The sequence below is a fragment of the Microcaecilia unicolor genome, chromosome 2 (genome assembly GCF_901765095.1).
Source record: "Microcaecilia unicolor chromosome 2, aMicUni1.1, whole genome shotgun sequence".
NCBI classification, from domain to species: Eukaryota; Metazoa; Chordata; class Amphibia; order Gymnophiona; family Siphonopidae; genus Microcaecilia; species Microcaecilia unicolor.
Genome location: NC_044032.1, coordinates 321,803,892 through 321,823,240, shown reverse-complemented (window position 1 = coordinate 321,823,240; position 19,349 = coordinate 321,803,892). Strand labels below are relative to the sequence as shown.

The 19,349-nt window shown below is 47.7% G+C and overlaps 1 protein-coding gene across 1 annotated transcript in view; it reads right to left on the bottom strand.

The window, feature by feature from the left end:
• SMU1 (SMU1 DNA replication regulator and spliceosomal factor) overlaps positions 1-19,349 on the bottom strand; it is a 399,226-nt gene that overhangs the window by 105,788 nt on the left and 274,089 nt on the right. The window contains 2 exon segments of the mRNA XM_030194333.1: positions 13,405-13,515; positions 13,518-13,528. Coding sequence (XP_030050193.1) covers positions 13,405-13,515; positions 13,518-13,528 — 122 coding nt within the window.

Here is a 19,349-nt window from a genome sequence, read left to right as displayed (position 1 = left end):
ACCTGCTGGGACGTAGAGTTATACTGAAGGCAGAGGGGTTGGGCGTCCTGAAACACCATGTGCTTTCAGTGTTCTCTATCTCCACCTGCTGGTAGGCGGATACAACCCATCAGTTAATGGATTCATCAGCTGTTGATGACAAGGAATGCCTATTTTCTAAGTATGATTCAAACCAATGGAGAGCCTGAGCAGTAACACCAAAGGAAACCAGATGTGACAGCAAAACAGAATGATCAATAAGGTCAAAGGCAGCTGAAAGATCCATGGAAAGAAGGATCACTGAACGAGATTTGTTGAGAAAGTAGCGGATAATATTCAAAAGAGCTAACAGCGATGTTTCAGTACTATGGTGGTGGTGGAAACCAGTTTAATTTGGATGTAAAGAATTGGTTTTGGAAGTAAAAGAGGTGAGTTGAGAATGGACAATGGATTCTGCTATCTTTGCAAGGAAAGTAAGTTGGCAATAGGCCAGTAATTAGAGGGTTCAGTTAAAGTAAGTTTGGGATCTTTAATTTGGGGGGTAAATAATGGCATGCTTCCATTCTTGACATAATCATAGAATGTAGAAAAGGAAGTAGTAGCATCTGGTGTCTTTTAACCAGGAAGAAAGGCAAAGGATCTAGAGGGTTAGAGGACAATCACAACTGAGAGAGAGTTCTAGTAAGCTCCGATTCAGATAGTATTTTCAAATGAGATAAAGTACTGCACTGAACAGATATAATTGGGAATGGACGTTTAGATAGTGACAATTGAGGTGGTAGATTGAGTATAATCGGGTGTGAACTTGCTAGAAAGTTTCTCAACTTTGGATTGAAAGAAATTTGCGAGGGAAAAAGGTTTTACTAGTTGGCCAGTAAGGCCCTCATAGGTTGTTAATGACTTAAAGGTACAATATAGAATGGCTGTGTCTGGGGCTTTAGTAATTTGGAGTAGTAGAATTTCTTGTCTATGAGAATCTCAGTTTTATATAGATGAACCATGGACTTAAAGCTAATGAGCTATTAGGAGTACCATGGTTCAGTGCGACCCTCTTAAGGGTGCAAGAGAGCTATAGATCCTTGCTAAATCAGAGTTCTACTGACTGATTTGCTCTTCCAAGGTTAGAGCGGCAAAAGCGAATGCTACATACCTGTAGAAGGTATTCTCCGAGGACAGCAGGCTGATTGTTCTCACTGATGGGTGACGTCCACGGCAGCCCCTCCAATCGGAAACTTCACTAGGAAAGGCCTTTGCTAGTCTTCGCGCGCACATGCGCAGCCGTCTTCCCGCCCGAACCGGCTCGTGTTTGTCAGTCCCGTATGTAGCAAAACAAAACAAGGGAAGACACAACTCCGGAGACTCTCGTGCAGAGCGGCTGTGGAGAAAGACATGGAAGCCGATGCAGGCGTCGAGGTCAGAGTCTGTTCCGGGTGTGGAGGCTGTTCTGGGCTGTCCAAGGTGGAGCGCATCGACACCTCCTGAACAGAGGGTGAGCGGTCCTCCCGGTGCCGATGCCTACTGGGTGCCAACTCCCTCGGTACCGACGTAGGAAGGTGACCGGTGTCGATGCTTCTTTGATTTTTTCAAATGAAGCATGTCACCGGAGCTTCCCGGTACCGACGAGGAGGACGTAGAATCCAGCCGTCTCTTCCTCGGGGCCGAGGCCAAAGAAGGTCGGTCTCGGGGGGGCTGTACTGCAGGAGCCCTCAGGATAGGAGGAGACCCACTCAAAGGCTCACCGCCACCAGCAGGGGAATGGACAGCCCTCACATGCACTCCACTCGAAGCACCACCGTCCGACGACATCAGCAACAGCGGAGGTCCCGGTACCACCGACGCCGCCTTCCGATGTCTCGGTACCAACGATGCAGAGGGTCGATGCCATCGATGCAGTCGATGCCGAGGTCGAAGGTCTTGATGCTGTCGACGTCGATGCACTCGATGCCTCCGGTGCTGTTGTCAACGAAGAGCCCGAGAACAACACGTTCCACTGGGCCAATCTCGCTACCTGAGTCCTCTTCTGTAAAAGAGCACAAAGACTGCAGGCCTGCGGGTGGTGCCCAGCCCCCAGACACTGAAGACACGACGCGTGCCTATCAGTGAGCGAGATTACCCGGGCGCACTGGGTGCACTTCTTGAAGCCACTGGGAGACTTCGATGACATGGGCGGAAAAATCACGCCGGCGAAATCAAAATTTGCGATGGTGACGAAGGGCACCAAAAATAAGGGAGAGAGAAAAACCCGTACTGAGGCCACAAAAAAGACCTACCCCAAAAGCGAAAGAAAACTTACGTCGGGGAAACAAACTAGACACACGGAAAGGGACAAAGACCGAGGTCTTTCTTTTTTTTTTTTTTGCGAAATCGCGAAGACGCGCGAGGGTCAACTTGAGGGGCGCAAAACGGCGGCAAAACACGACTGTCCTGAGCGCGGACAAAAGAAGACTGACGAACACGAGCCGGTTTGGGCGGGAAGACGGCCACGCATGCGCGGTGCGCATGGGCGCGCGAGGACTAGCAAAGGCCTTTGCTAGTGAGGTTTCCGATTGGAGGGGCTGCCATGGACGTCACCCATCAGTGAGAACAAGCAGCTTGCTTGTCCTCGGAGAAAGAAGAAATATCTAATTGAAGACTGTCAGAGAGCGAAGGAGATGTAGATTGAGATAAATCTCTGAAGAGAGAGAAGTTTGGAGAGGAAGTAGGAACGAGGTAAGGTTTTTTGATCTGGAACAGTAAAAGGAAGTGATCTTACCAAGGAAGCGGTCATGTAGACAAGATAGTGAGAGAATCAGGTCCAGGGTAAGACCTGACTGATAAGTAGGAATAGTCACATGTTGGGTTAAGATCTAATATAACATTTCAGAAATTAGTGGAAAATAAGGAGCTGCTATTGTCTAGGTGAATGTTAAAGTCCCCCAACATTATGGGGTGGGCATGATTGATAGAGAAATCAACCAGTAGGGAACAAAGAGAGCTGAAGGAAGTAGTTGTAGGGGGAGGAGGGTGGTAAACTAGCAAGAAATCTAGTGAGATAGATGTACTTAAATGGAAACGTAAGGACTCTAGAGGGGGTGAGGAAATAGTAGGATGCAAAGAAATATCTAGCTTGGAGGAGAAGATGACCATTCTCCGCCTCGACACACCCCCTTCCAAACTAAATACAAAAATATGGGTAACGCACGCTAAGGGGGGAGGGGATTCTATATATGGTGCCTAAAAAATCCACGTGGGAAACATTTTCACCTAAGCGTACTCTATAAGCAGCACCTAGATATAGGCGCAGTATACAGAATACATTTAGTTGACACTCTAGCACCTAAACTATGCACCTCCATTTACACAAACAAAAGCATGGCTTAAATCCCAGCACATAGATTTAGGCCCAGAGGGTCATATTCTATAACAGTGCACTTAAATTTTAGAATGCCCACGAAATGCCCATTTCGCAGCCCACAACCATGCCCCTTTTCGCCTGCACGCATTCAAATTTAGGCGCTGTGCATTACAAAATACACTTAGCAATTTGCGAATGTAAATTTTAATTACTGTTAATTAGTGCCCATTATTGCTTTTTAAGTGCTGTTAATGCTGATTGCCTTGTTAAGACACTTAAGTTACATGCTTTGTTATAGAATATGCTTGGATTTCGGTGCAGAATGCTAGGTGCACTATATAGAATCCTGGGGTTAGCACATGGAAAACGTTACTTACCACAAAACACTAATGCACTTTGCAGTAAGCGTTTTCATGCATGCTAAGCATGCACTAGGGCTGACCACACTTTAGTAGACATACCTCTTAGACTAAGACCTCTGGGGACAGGGAAAATGAAGATACATACCTGTAGCAAGTATTCTCCGAGGACAGCAGGCTGATTGTTCTCACTGATGGGTGACGTCCATGGCAGCCCCGAGACCGGAATCTTCCTAGCAACAAAAGTTTGCTAGAGCCTTTGATCGCGCGCGCGGGCGCCCGTATCGCGCATGCACGGCCATCAGCTTCCCGCCCATCGCGCGAGAGCCCCGTCAGATTGATAAAGCAAAAAAGCAAAGACAACTCCAAAGGGGAGGCGGGCGGGTTTGTGAGAACAATCAGCCTGCTGTCCTCGGAGAATACCTGCTACAGGTATGTATCTTCATTTTCTCCAAGGACAAGCAGGCTGCTTGTTCTCACTGATGGGGTATCCCTAGCACCCAGGCTCACTCAAAACAACAAAGATAGGTCAATAGGACCTCGCAATGGCGAGGACATAAAGATTGACGTACGAAGAAAACATCTGAGAGTGCAGCCTGGAACAGAACAAAAATGGGCCCTCGGGGGGTGGAGTTGGATTCTAAACCCCAAACAGATTCTGCAGCACCGACTGCCCAAACTGACTGTCGCGTTGGGTATCCTGCTGAAGGCAGAAGTGAGATGTGAATGTGTGGACTGAAGACCACGTCGCAGCCTTGCAAATCTCTTCTATAGTGGCTGACTTCAAGTGGGCCACTGACGCTGCTATGGCTCTAACATTATGAGCCGTGACATGACCCTCAAGAGTCAGCCCAGCCTGGGCGTAAGTGAAGGAAATGTAATCCGCTAGCCAATTGGAAATGGTGCGTTTCCCGACAGCAACTCCACTTCTGTTGGGGTCGAAAGAAACAAACATTTGGACGGACTGTCTGAAGGGGCTTGTCCGCTCCACATAGAAGGCCAATGCTCGCTTGCAGTCCAATGTGTGCAACTGACGTTCAGCAGGGTGGGTATGAGGACGGGGAAAAAATGTTGGCAAGACAATTGAGTGGTTCAGATGGAACTCCAACACCACCTTCTGCAAGAACTTAGGGTGAGTGCGAAGGACTACTCTGTTATGATGAAATTTAGTGTAAGGAGCATGGGCTACCAAGGCCTGAAGCTCACTGATCCTACGAGCTGAAGTAACAGCCACCAAGAAAATGACCTTCCAGGTCAAATACTTCAGATGGCAGGAATTCAGTGACTCAAAAGGAGGCTTCATCAGCTGGGTGAGAACGACGTTGAGATCCCATGACACTGGTGGAGGTTTGACAGGGGGCTTTGACAAAAGCAAACCTCTCATGAATCGAACAACTAAAGGCTGTCCAGAGATAGGCTTACCCTCTACACGTTGATGATAAGCACTAACTGCACTAAGGTGAACCCTTACGGAGTTGGTCTTGAGACCAGACTCTGATAAGTGTAGAAGATATTTAAGCAGGGTCTGTGTAGGACAAGAGCGAGGATGTCACACCAGACGGCAAACCTCCTCCATTTGAAAGAGTAACTCTTTTTAGTGGAATCTTTCCTGGAAAAAAGACTCGGAGACACTCTCAGAAAGACCCAAGGAGGCGAACTCTACGCCAACATCCAGGCCTGTGAGAGCCAGAGACTGAAGGTTGGGATGCAGAAGCGCCCCCTCGTTCTGAGGGATGAGGGTTGGAAAACACTCCAATCTCCACGGTTCTTTGGAGGACAACTCCAGAAGAAGAGGAAACCAGATCTGACATGGCAAGAAAGAAGCTATCAGAATCATGGTCCCGCGGCCTTGCTTGAGTTTCAGCAAAGTCTTCCTCACCAGAGGTAGGAGGATATGCATACAGGAGGCCTCCCACCCAATGAAGGAGAAAAGCATCCGACGCTAGCATACTGTGGGGCCTGAAGTCTGGAACAGAACTGATGAACCTTGTGATTGGTCTGAGTGGCAAAAAGATCCACCGAGGGGGTGCCCCACACTCGGAAGATCTTCCGTACCACGCGCAAGCTCACCGACCACTCGTGAGGTTTTAATATCCTGATCAACCTGTCGGCCAGACTGTTGTTTACGCCTGCCAGATACATGGCTTGGAGAAGCATACCGTGAGCACGAGCCCATAGCCACATCTGGACGGCTTCCCGACACAGGGGGCGAGATCCAGTGCCCTCCTGCTTGTTGATGCAATACATGGCAACCTGATTGTCTGAATTTGAACAATTTGATTGGACAACCGATCTCTGAAAGCCTTTAGAGCATTCCAGATCGCTCGCAACTCCAGGAGGTAGATCTGAAGACCTGATTCCTGGAGGGACCAAGCTCCTTGAGTGTGAAGGCCGTATACATGGGCTCCCCATCCCAGGAGAGATGCATCCGTGGTCAGCACTTTTTGTGGCTGAGGAATTTGTAAGGTCAAATTGGATCGAACTGTCCACCACTGAAGGGAATTGCGAAATTCAATGGGTAGCTGGATTACATCCTCTAGATCCCCCGTGGCCTGAAACCACTGGAAAGCTAGGGTCCATTGAGCTGATCGCATGTGAAGACGGGCCATGGGAGTCACATGGACTGTGGAGGCCATATGGCCTAGTAGTCTCAACATCTGCCGAGCTGTGACCTGCTGAGACGCTCTGGCCAAGGAAATGAGAGACAGAAGGTTGTCCGCCCTTGCCTCTGGAAGATAGCCATGAGCCGTCCGTGAATCCAGCAGCGCTCCTATGAATTCTAGCTTCTGAACTGGAAGAAGATGGGACTTCGTATAATTTATGACAAGCCCCAGTAGCTCCAGAAGTTGAATAGTTACCTGCATGGACTGCAGAGCTCCTGCCTCTGAGGTGTTCTTCACCAGCCAATCGTCGAGATAGGGGAACACATGCACTCCCAGTCTGCATAGCGTTTGGTAAATACCCTGGGCGCAGACGCGAGCCCAAAGGGCAGCACACAATACTGAAAATGCTGTGTTCCCAGACAGAATCAAAGATACTGCCTGTGAGCTGGTAGTATCTGGATGTGCGTGTAAGCATCCTGTAAGTCCAGAGAGCATAGCCAGTCGTGTTTCTGAATCATGGAAAGCATCCTGAACCTTTTCTCGGACCAGATATTTGTTCAGGGAACTTAGGTCTAGGATGGGACACATCCCCCCTGTTTTCTTTTACACAAGGAAGTACCTGGAATAGAATCCCAGCCCTTCTTGCCCTGGTGGAACGGGCTCGACCGCATTGGCGCTGAGAAGGGCAGAGAGCTCCTCTGCAAGTACCTGCCTGTGGTGGAAGCTGAAGGACTGAGCTCCCTGTGGGCAATTTAGAGGTATGGACATCAAATTGAGGGAGTATCCTAGCCGAACTATTTGGAGAACCCACCGATCGGAGGTTATGAGAGGCCACCTTTGGTGAAAAAATTTTAACCTCCCCCTGACCGGCAGATCGTCCGGCATGGACACTTGTACAGCGGCTATGCTCAACTGGAGCCAGTCAAAAGCCGTCCCTTGCTTTGCTGGGGAGCTGCATGGATCTGTCTAGGTGCACACTGTTGACGAGAATGAGCACGCTGGGGTTGAGCCTGAGAAGGCTGTTGAGAAGGTGGATTGTACCTACGCTTGTTATAAGCATAGGGAGCATTCTGCCTTCCCCGGAAAAAACGTCTACCTGATGAGGTAGATGCTGAAGGCACCCGGTGGGAAAGATTGTCCATAGCGGTTTCCCGCTGGTTGAGCTGTTCAACCACTTGCTCAACTTTCCAAAAATATTATCCCCCCGGCAAGGGACATCCGCCAGCCGCTGCCATCACTATACCGTGGGCAGCGGCTCTGGATGCAACATGAAAAGAATCGTAAGCCACCCTGGACAGGAATTTACGACACGCCTTCAGCTGCCTGACCACCTCCTGAAAAGGCCTGCGTGCTCCGGAGGGAGCTTGTCCACCAAGTTCGCCAGTTGCTTTACATTGTTCCGCATGTGGATGCTCATGTAGAGCTGGCATGACTGAATCTTGGACAACGAGCATGAAGGACTGATAGGCCTTCCTCCCAAAAGAGTCCAGAAGTTCTAGATTCCCGCCCCGGGGGCGCCGAGGCAAAATCTCTAGAACTTCTGGCTCTCTTGAAAGCAGAATCACAACCATAGAGTCGTGAGGTAACTGCGACTTCATCAACTCAGGCTCCCCATGGATTTGATACTGGGACTCAGCTTTCTTGGGAATGGTGGGATTAGATAGTGGTTTCGTCCAGTTCTTCAGCAATCTCTGCTTAAGGACATTATGTAGAGGAACAGTGGACGACTCCTTAGGTGGTGAAGGATAGTCCAGGACCTCTAACATCTCGGCCCTGGGCTCATCCTCAGATACCACCGGGAAGGGAATAGCCACAGACATTTCCCGCACAAATGAGGAGAAAGAAAGACTCTCCAGGGGAGAAAGCTTCCTTTCAGGCGAAGGAGTGGGATCAGAAGGAAGACCACAAGACTCCACAGAAGAGAAATATCTTGGATCCTCCTCTTCTCCCCACGAGGCATCCTCCTCGGTGTCGGACAATAGTTCAGGAACTGCAGTCCGAAACTGGGTCTGTCTAGACTCTGAGGAACCATGTCCTCGATGACGACATAAGTACATAAGTAATGCCATACTGGGAAAAGACCAAGGGTCCATCGAGCCCAGCATCCTGTCCACGACAGCGGCCAATCCAGGCCAAGGACACCTGGCAAGCTTCCCAAACATACAAACATTCTATACATGTTATTCCTGTAATTTTGGAGTTTTCCAAGTCCGTTTAGTAGCGGTTTATGGACTTGTCCTTTAGGAAACCGTCCAACCCCTTTTAAAACTCTGCTAAGCTAACCGCCTTCACCACTTTCTCCGGCAACGAATTCCAGAGTTTAATTACACGTTGGGTGAAGAAATATTTTCTCCGATTTGTTTTAAATTTACTACACTGTAGTTTCATCGCATGCCCCCTAGTCCTAGTATTTTTGGAAAGCGTGAACAGACGCTTCACATCCACCTGTTCCACTCCACTCATTATTTTATATACCTCTATCATGTCTCCCCTCAGCCATCTCTTCTCCAAGCTGTATAGCCCTAGCCTCCTTAGTCTTTCTTCATAGGGAAGTCGTCCCATCCCCGCTATCATTTTAGTCGCCCTTCGCTGCACCTTTTCCAATTCTACTATATCTTTCTTGAGATGCAGCGACCAGAATTGAACACAATACTCAAGGTGCGGTCGCACCATGGAGCGATACAACGGCATTATAACATCCTCACACCTGTTTTCCATACCTTTCCTGATAATACCCAACATTCTATTCGCTTTCTTAGCCGCAGCAGCACACTAAGCAGAAGGTTTCAGTGTGTTATCGACGACGACACCCAGATCCCTTTCTTGGTCCGTAACTCCTAACGTGGAACCTTGCATGACGTAGCTATAATCCGGGTTCTTTTTTCCCACATGGATCACCTTGCACTTTCTCACATTAAACATCATCTGCCATTTAGCCGCCCAGTCTCCCAGTCTCGTAAGGTCCTCTTGTAATTTTTCACAATCCTGTCGCGATTTAACGACTTTGAATAACTTTGTGTCATCAGCAAATTTAATTACCTCGCTAGTTACTCCCATCTCTAAATCATTTATAAATATATTAAAAAGCAGCGGTCCTAGCACAGAGCCCTGAGGAACCCCACTAACTACCCTTCTCCATTGTGAATACTGACCATTTAACCCTACTCTCTGTTTCCTATCCTTCAACCAGTTTTAATCCACAATAGGACATTTCCTCCTATCCCATGACCCTCCATTTTCCTCTGTAGCCTTTCATGAGGTACATTGTCAAACGCCTTTTGAAAATCCAGATACCACAATATCAACCGACTCCCCTTTGTCCACATGTGGTTCACGTCCTTCAAAGAATTGAAGTACATGGGTCAGGCCAGATTTCCCCCCACAAAAGCCATGCTGACTTGGTCTCAGTATCCATGGTCCTCGGATGTGCTCCTGTAATTTTGTTTTTGATAATAGCCCTCTACCATTTTCCCCCGGCACCGCGTCAGACTCACCGGTCTAATAATTTCCCGGATTCCTCACCTGGAACTTTTTAAAAATGGGCGTTACATTGGCCACCCTCCATCTTCCGGTACCACGCTCGATTTTAGGATAAGTTGCTATCACTAGCAGTAGCTCCGCAAGCTCGTTTTTCAGTTCTATCAGTACTCTAGGATGAATACCATCCGGTCCAGGAGATTTGCTACCTTCAGTTTGCCGAACTGCCCCATTACGTCCTCCAGGTTTACCGTGAAGTCAGTAAGTTTCTCCGACTCGTCCGCTTGAAATACCAGTTCCGACATCGGTATCCACCCAAATCTTCCTCGGTGAAGACTGAAGCAAGAATTAATTCAGTCTCTCCGCTACGTTCTTGTCTTCCTTGATCGCCCCTTTTACCCCTCGTCATCCAGCGGCCCAACCGATTCTTTTGCCGGCTTCCATGCTTTTAATATACCGGAAAAAATTTTTTACTATGTTTTTTTGCTCTAATGCTATCTTTTTTTTCATACTCCCTCTTGGCCTTCTTAATCTGCGCCTTGCATTTGCTTTGACACTCCTTATGCTGTTTCTTGTTATTTTCAGATGGTTCCTTCTTCCATTTTCTGAAGGCGTTTCTTTTAGCCCTAATAGCTTCCTTCACCTCACTTTTCAACCAGGCCGGGTGTCTTTTGGACTTCCGTCTTTCTTTTTCTAATTCGCGGACTATGTATGGCCTGGCCTCCAGATGGTATTTTTTTGAACAGCGTCCACGCCTGTTGTACAGTTTTACTCTCTCAGTTGCCCCCCTAAGTTTTTTTTAACCGTTCTTCTCAATTTATCATAGTCGCCTTTTTTAAAGTTAAACGCTAACGTATTTGACTTTCTGTGTACAGTTACTTCAAGGTTGATGTCAAAACTGATCATATTATGGTCCAATGTTATCAAGCGGCCCCAGTACCATAAAGTTCCCTCACCAGATCATGCCTCCACTAAGGACCAAGTCAAAATTTTCCTTCCTCTCGCGGCTCCTGCACCAGCTGCCTCCATAAAGCTGTCCTTGATTTCATCAAGGAATTGTATCTCTGTAGCGTGTCCCGTGTTACATTACCCAGTCTATATTTGGATAATTGAAGTCACCCATTATTATCACATTGCCATTTTGTTCACCGTCTCTGATTTCTTTTATCATTTCTGTGTCTACCTGCTCATCCTGGCGAGATGGCGGTATGTACACTCCTATTATCATTTTTTTCTTTTATACATGGAATTTCAACCCACAGTGATTCAACGGTGTGATTTGTGTCCTGCTGAATTTGTAATCTATCTGAGTCAAGGCTCTCTTCATATACAATGCTACCCCTCCACCAGTCCGGTCTACCCTATCATTACGATATACTTTGTACCCCGGTATGACAGTGTCCCACTGGTTATCCTCCTTCCACCAGGTCTCAGTAATGCCTATTATATCCAATTTTTCATTTAGTGCAATATATTCAACTTTCCCATCTTATTTCTTAGACTCCTAGCATTTGCATATAGACATTTCAGAGTATGTTTGTTGTTCTTATTTGCATGATGCTTAGTACCTGACACTATTGATTTGACATCTTTGTCTGATCTTTAGTTGTATTTTAAGGGCACCTGGCCTACCACGGTCTGTTGTGCAACCTCACTATCCAGAAAACCCTATCTTCCCTGTTTGTGAGGTATCTTTGCAAGATACCTTTTCCCGAACCATGGCGCTTTGAGCGACTGTCGGCCTTCCCCCCCATTTCTAGTTTTAAAAGCTGCTCTAACTCCTTTTAAATGCCAACGCCAGCAGCCCGGTCCCACCCTAGTTAAGTGGAGCCCATCCTTTCGGAATAGGCTCCCTTACCCAAATGTTCCCAGTTCCTAACAAATCTAAAACCCTCCTCCCTGCACCATCGTCTCATCCACGCATTGAGACTCTGGAGCTCTGCCTGTCTCTGGGCCCTGCACGTGGAACAGGTAGCATTTCAGAAAATGCTACCCTAGAGGATCTGGATTTTGAGCTTTCTACCTAAGAGCCTAAATTTGGCTTCCAGAACCTCTCTCCCACATTTTCCTATGTCATTGGTACCCACATGTACCAAGACAGCGGACTCCTCCCCAGCACTATCTAAAATCCTATCTAGGTGACGACGTCGAGAAGTCGACTCCCGTGCCGGCGGCAATGAAGCTCCCTCCAGCGATGTCAACAGGGAGTCGACCTGGGTGGCAACCGAGGCTGGAGCCACAAGCATCATCAGCATCGGTGACCGCACCACAGGCACAGAGCTCACTGCCGCAAGCACCCCCGGTACCGGAACAGACTGGCCTCAGCAGCCCTTCCAGGAGAACTTGAAAGAATGGCTCTGAGGTGCTCATCAAGAGTGTCTGCCGGGAAAGGCTGTGGGGCCAGTGCAGGAGCTGGAGGCAGAACCTGGGCAGAGGAAGGAGGCGTACCGGACTGTCCCAAAGACCGTCGCACTGGACACCTCTTGGATGGAGGGTGAGCGGACCTCCCGGCGTGTGTAGATCGATGCCGATGCTTCTTAGCCTTCGCTCGATGCACGGCATCGGTACTCCTCGGTACTGACGAGGAGGACGTGGAATCCACACGCCTCCTCGGGGTCGGGTCCGAAAGTGGTTGGTCCCGATTGGGCCTTTGCAGCAGGAGCCTTCGAGATAGGTGGAGACCCACTCGACGGCTCACTGCTCCCAGCGTGCGGTGGTCTCCGGACAGGTATTACCTGCTTTCCCGATGTTGATGCCATCTCCGGTGCCAATGCCGCCGCCCTTGGTACTGCTGTCGATGTCGACGCTGAAGTGCCGGGCAAGGCTCCAAGCAGATGCTGAGCCTGTCTCAACGCCTGTGTCCGCTTTTTAAGGCTAAGACACAACTTACACGCGTCTGGGCGATGGTCGGCCCAAGGCACTGGATACACCATGAATGAGGATCGGTACCTGAGAATGCCCGGCTGCACTTCTTGAAGCCGCTGGGAATCCTCGATGTCATGGACGGAAAAATAGCGACGGCAAAGTCAAAATTTGCGATGGTGCCAAGAAAAAAATGGTACAAAAAGAGAATGCACACAGCCCAAAAGGGGCTGCGACGGTGGCGAAAGAAAACTTAAGAGGGCCCAACTAAGAAAATAAGGGACCAGAAAGTATTATTTATTTTTTTTTTTTAAATTAACTTTCTCCAAGAGGAGAACGAAGAAATGAAAAAAAGGGCGCGAACTCACGACTAAACAACGAAGGCTTTTCTCTGGACAGAGAGAGACGGCTATGCTACACAACCGCTCTCTACCGCGGGGAAAAAAGAAAAACTGACGGGGCTCTCGCGCGACAGTCGGGAAGCTGATGGCCACGCATGCGCGGTATGGGCGCCCGTGCGCGATTGAAGGCTCTAGCAAACTTTTGTTGCTAGGAAGATTCCGGTCTTGGGGCTGCCGTGGATGTCACCCATCAGTGAGAACAAGCAGCCTGCCTGTCCTCGGAGAAAAAAGCATGAGCTAAATCCAAATCATAGATGCATTCTTTGAGTTATATACTAGCAGCATATATTTTGTGGTTCCTTACAAGCTATTTTTAAAATTTGGATTTAGCTAATGCCTTTTGTTAAAATGAGAAGTTCCTGATGAGGTATGTATGAACATGACTTACCTTACTGTGCCATCCGAAGAGGCACTGATAATGTAATGAACATCCTGGGTAAATGTAGCTTCATTAACAAAGGAGGAGTGACCACGAAATTCCTTCAGAGTTTTCCCAGAGTTAAACCATGAATTCTGGTGTAAAAATATAAAAAAAATGTGTTATGCAGAATTTTCCATATTTTTGCTTTAAATCATATCCTGTATGGTTAGCAATTATTCTTACAAGTATAATTTAAATAACCAATGAGCATGTGAGGTACACAGTACAAGATGATATAAAACACTTGTTTCAATTTGTACATTCATTTTCAGAAAATTAGATCTTACCTGCTAATTTTTTTCCTTAGGTGAAAATGTTTACTTGAAGATGGCCGCTGCCTAGAGGTCATAAGAGCAGCTAGCTCCAGTGACCCAGACTAGGAATCGGCACAAGAAACGAGGGGTTGATCGGCCCCCACACCCGACAGACTCACCTCGAGGGTGGAGAAGGAGTGCACAGGTGGACCGGAGCCTCCTGCGGGCATTCTGCCGAGGTGAGGCCACCACCTAGGTGCCGACCGCCCCGAGTGCCGACCGAGACTCCCACCTCGCTGATCGAGGCTTTCACCATGCCCTGCCATGCGGGTTGCACGCCGAGGGCCAGAACTAACCCCACTGAGTGTGGAGGGAGTCGCCAATCGTCCGGACGCCCGCCTGAGGCAGTGGGTGAGGAAAGGAGCGGAGAGCGCCACTGCAAAATCGGGGGAGCATGGCTGCTGAACCGTAGAGGGCAGGCGAGAGTAGCAGCAGTCAGCGGTGCTCATGAGGCTGGTCTGAGCGGTACCGAACCGCCAGCACCGGTCGGCACTGAGGCATACTGTCAATAACCTACCTTTGGGAAAGATAGGTCAAGGCTTGGCTTGTCTTTTTGATAAGCAGGGCCTAGAATAAAAAATCAAATTGGCTTTCTGACCTAAAAAAAGAAAGAAGTTTCCTGATGCTTGTTTTTGTCAGTTGGGAAGATGGCGAACTAGCTCTGACGTAAACAGCAGTGCAGTCTAAAATGAGAACTATGTGGTCAAGTGACCTGTAAAGCACTGGGAAGTCCAGGTGTGGAAAGCAGAAGGGGAACTTTGGGGCGGAGTGGTGCAAATCTGCGGTTTAGGGATGCAACAAGATCAGTAAAGGTCAAATTAGATGGAAATATGGGGCCAAAAAGGATATTTAAGAACTCACAGCTCATATGCAAACGGAGATCATCAGTACGTTTCAGGCCTCCCGGCCGATCCGTCCGATGAACTCCCATAAGAATATGGCTATATTCTTATATTGTGCTTGCTTTGGGTGAGTATAAACTATACATATTTTACCTCTTACTCTCGTCTCATTCTTTATATTTAGATGCATTCTATACCAGTGGTGAAAAGTGCACTCTCCACTGTATGGAGTCAGAAAGTTAATACTAAAGCAGCCTTGGGGACTTTCCCGGTATTCGGGATACCTTCAGCTGGTCTGAGGTGTCTTGAAGACTGGAAATAACCCAGAAAAATATACATTTTTTGGTCACCTCTGACGTTCTTAGAGGGGAATTCTTACCTCTGTTTCTGCCCTTCACCTCTATCTTCTGTTTCTCTCTCTGCTTCTCTTTCAGCCTGCTTGCTTTTCTCCTCGCATGGCTGGTTACAGTACAGTCATCGCTGCCAGCCTGGTTTCCTTTTCACTTTCTTAAACCTATTCTGACGTTCTCCTTAACATACTTTTTCTATTGATCTGCTCATCTATATATATTCTGCTCTTTTCTTCTGTTTCCTTTTGGATTTAGAATTCTTCTTACTTCCGTTCTTTGTTTGTAACTTTAATCTTCATTCTCTTAAGACAATTAGGTCTCTCAGTCTAAGCCCTGTTCCACAATCTTAATATATCTTCCTGTCCGTTCCGCTACACTTACCAGCTTTCACAGACCTCTAGCTTAAAATATCTTCCTGTCTCAAATCCTTTTCGCTCTGCCTCAAACTGACAGTCCACAGTTTTCAGTTCAGATTTGACCGACTGAACACAGATTTCTCTCTCAAGTTTTTCTAACATACTTTTTCCTCCTAGTGGCTTAAACTGTCCCACTTATATTCTGTTTCTTCACATTCTTGTTTCCTTAAATCATTCTTTAATACCATTTTGCTGTATTTCCCTATTTCCGCGTTCATTTAACCATCTTACTTCCTCATTTATTTTTCTGCTGCGTAGTTTCTCTCCTTTCACGTTATAGCTTTGCTTTTAATTCTTGGTACGGCAAAAGTGAGCTATAATTCCACTCAATTTTCTGAGTTCGGCTCTTTATCCAAAATTATCATATTTAGATTTTATTTATTAGATTCTTGCTTCTGGGTTATTTGGGGTTGTTAATGATCTTGCTGAAGGAGACGTCCTGCCAGCTAATTTCATTAACCACGCCTGATTAAAGCAGGCAAAATTAGAGTTTTATTATTGAATGACCAACGGTGTGCTTATTAGTTGAAGGTCCACTCGGATAATATAAGCTTGGCGGAACCCACTGGCTAGTTGCTCTTCGATTCGGATATCCATTTCGCTGGATTTCTGAATAATTTGAAGGGTATTTGCAAACCCCAATTGTGGGCTCCACCATTTGAGTCGGGTATGCTCATGGCCAGTTGAGACGTGTATGCTCCTGGAAGCCAGTTGAAACGCGTAAGCTCCTGACTTTGGAGGCATACCCTGAAGGGCAATACTTATTGCAGTTGAGACGTGTATGCTCCTGCCAGTTGGCCCTCTACGGTTTGTGGTTCGCATTCAAGACACATTAGTATATTTTCATTTCTCTGCATGTTTCATTACTAGATTTTATCCCTGCATGCTTAAGTATCTTGCCAGTATTTGTACTTCATCTACTGTTTAGGTGCTACACCATATCACTTACTTACCCTATACTAGCACCACTGTTCTAGACTTAGTTCTAGATTGGTGTTCTAGTTTAAGTTCTAGCTCAAGTTCTAGCCTATTTTTCACATTCCTGACCCATTGTACAATCTTAAACCCCTTTTTACGTTGGCCACCATGGCTACTCCCTTGGACAAGGTCCCGAACTTCTTCCCCTCAGAAAAGAAAGTACTCACACGGCTGTGTGAGAAATGGCATAATTCCTGGTCCAAATCAGATTCCAATCTCAACTGGCCCATTTCGGGGTCCTTTGACCTTGGAAAACTACAAGCTCTTATAGCTTACAACGATTCCCATAAGACTGGGAAAACCAGGGCCAAACATATAGATGCTATAAACAAGTTCATTCTTATTGCAAAATGCAATGGGATTCTAAATCCTTGGCTGGCTTTGCCGCCGGTCAGCCTCCACATACCGAGGCGACCACACCTAGTGCTCCACCTCCATACGAGGAAACCCCTACCAAGCTGCTTACTTGCGGCACAGCCGTAGCTATACTCCATACCCCTGGCTATTGTGATAAGCCTCCTGCTAGTGAGTCTCTCCTACTGACCCATCCCAACCGGTAACAATTACTCTTGATAGCCCAATGGCTGTACACATTTCTGGTACAGTGGACCTCTCACCAATTCCACTCCAGTCGGTGTACGCAAGGCCCTGTTACTGCCACAGATACAATGAAGTCTACACGTCACCAAGGACCCAACCCTACGTCATGTCCTCAGCCTTGGCGCAGAATCCATCGATATTCACTGATCCCACTATGTTGAACCTTCCACGGGACCAGAAACCTCCGCAACAGAACTTTGGAACTCTTGGGCGGTTAAGCCTGACTTCCCACCTCCCACTGTTGTACACTATCCAGCTGCTGCTGGAAGACCTCCTGCTCCCAAGACCGGTTCGCAACCTTCTGCAACCGGATCTTTGTATCCTTCTGCCGAACTCAATCAGGTAGTGACATTACCTGGGCAGAACGGGTGCTATAACCCTCCCCCGTCTGATATGCCTCAGCTGATACCTAGATCTGGTGTACTGACTATACATCAGGTTCCCAACCCCTGTCCCACATACCTTTGTCATCCAGTATCCCTCTATGTTGCCTTCCCAACCTACCTATCCCATACCTACCCCGAGGCAAAGCCTAGCTCCTCAGTTTGATGCAGCTGTTCAGACCCGCAAGGACCTTACCGCAGATACTGTTACACAGACCACTCCTCGCCTGCCTTTCAATGCATCCATTCAGACCTATGGGGGCCCCCTTTGGCTCCCGCTGAGTCATACCGCCAACATCAACAATTGAAGAAATGGGTTTTGTACAGCCACCCCCTGGTCCGGCTGTTCAGAGCAATATTATAGTCTGTCAGGAACCGCAGAAGAAGGTCGCTAAACCTTCCTCTAATTCTGGCAGTCAGTGTAAATTTACAACTCTCCCAGTCCCTCCATACCACCACCAGTTTGAATGTATCCAACTGTTATTTCTGTGCTGAAGCTCGAGCAGAACCTTAGAGGCATATTTTCAAAGCACTTTGGGAGGCTAAGTTCCATAGGTTTCTATGGAACTTTGGGAGGCTAAGTGCTTTGAAATATGCCTCATAGTGGTTCCCTTTCCATTGGATTTATCCAATCATCCAACAGGATTTAAGAGTATGTTACAATTGTTTGAAAGTGTAACAGCCATCAATGAGTCATGCAAATCCTTAGCTGACCAATACCCTGAATTGCCTCTACGTTTGAGGATACCACCTGCTTTTAGAAAGCCAGACCCAGACATGGTGTTCCAGACCTGTCTATCCAGATATCCAAAATGTAATAGTAAATTTTTGATAATCTGACTTCCTGCAATGTTACCCCTTTCTATTCTTGACCAATTTAATTTTACTAGCTTCACTCGTGCTAGAGCTGATGTATGGCGGTATTGTGGAACTAATTCCCTTTACCATACATTCAGATGGTAGGGAACATGTGCTTTGGTTAAATTGGTAATCCCCCTTACCATTGCCTCCCTGCGCCCTCCTCAAGCCTCTCACAGAGCAAAGAGCAAAATACCTTTTAGAGATAGTCTGCCTGCAGAGAACCTCTGTCTCTTAGGCTTAGTCCCTCCCACCCTTCCCTACCCACCCAAACCTAGCCTCCCTACAGCCAAATTATCACTACTGACCTCTTCCAACTACATCTATTCCTAATTCATCACCTTCCCCCAGTAGCCCAGCCTACCAGTTTCACCCATTCCAACATTCCAGTGTTCCAGCAATCCAATTCTGCATGGCCATGTCCCCTATACACACTCTCTTCCTGATGCTGTCCCTTCCCAACCTACTTCTTAACCCAAAAACACTTTGCACTGCTGCTACACTTTACCCTCCCCTTACCCTCATCACCTCACCTTCTCTCCTTTCCCCTTCCTTCTCCTTAAGCCCTCAACCTTCAACATTTCCTTCCTGCTGTTGACCCATCTCCATTCCTCCTATGCACATCCCGCCTTCGTCGCCCTACCTCCTCTACCCTTCTTCATATTCTCTTACAACTTCTCCTACTATCCGCAGGGGACATCAATCCTCATCCTATCTATACAGACCACTCCGGAATGTCTCCAACCTCATTTCCATTCCCCACCTCTCCCCCTCTTCCCTCCCCTTCTCATCCACTCTATGGAATGCCCGATCTGTCTGCAACAAACTCTCCTTTACCCATGACCTCTTCATCTCCCGTTCTCTCCAACTCCTCGCCCTAACTGAAACCTGGCTCACCCCTGACTCCTCTGCCTGTCGCAGCCCTATGCCATGGAGGCTATCTTTTCTCCCATTCTCCCCGCCCAGTAGGCCGCGGTGGCGGCGCGGGTTACTACTTTCGTCCTCCTGCAGTTTTCAACCTCTCCTCCTACCGCAGTCTCACTGCTTCTCGTCCTTTGAAGTTCACTCCATCCGTCTATTCTACCCGCTGCCACTCAGAGTTGCAGTCATTTACCGCCCCCCTGATAAGTCCCTATCTTCCTTCCTTATCGACTTCGATGCCTGGCTCTCCG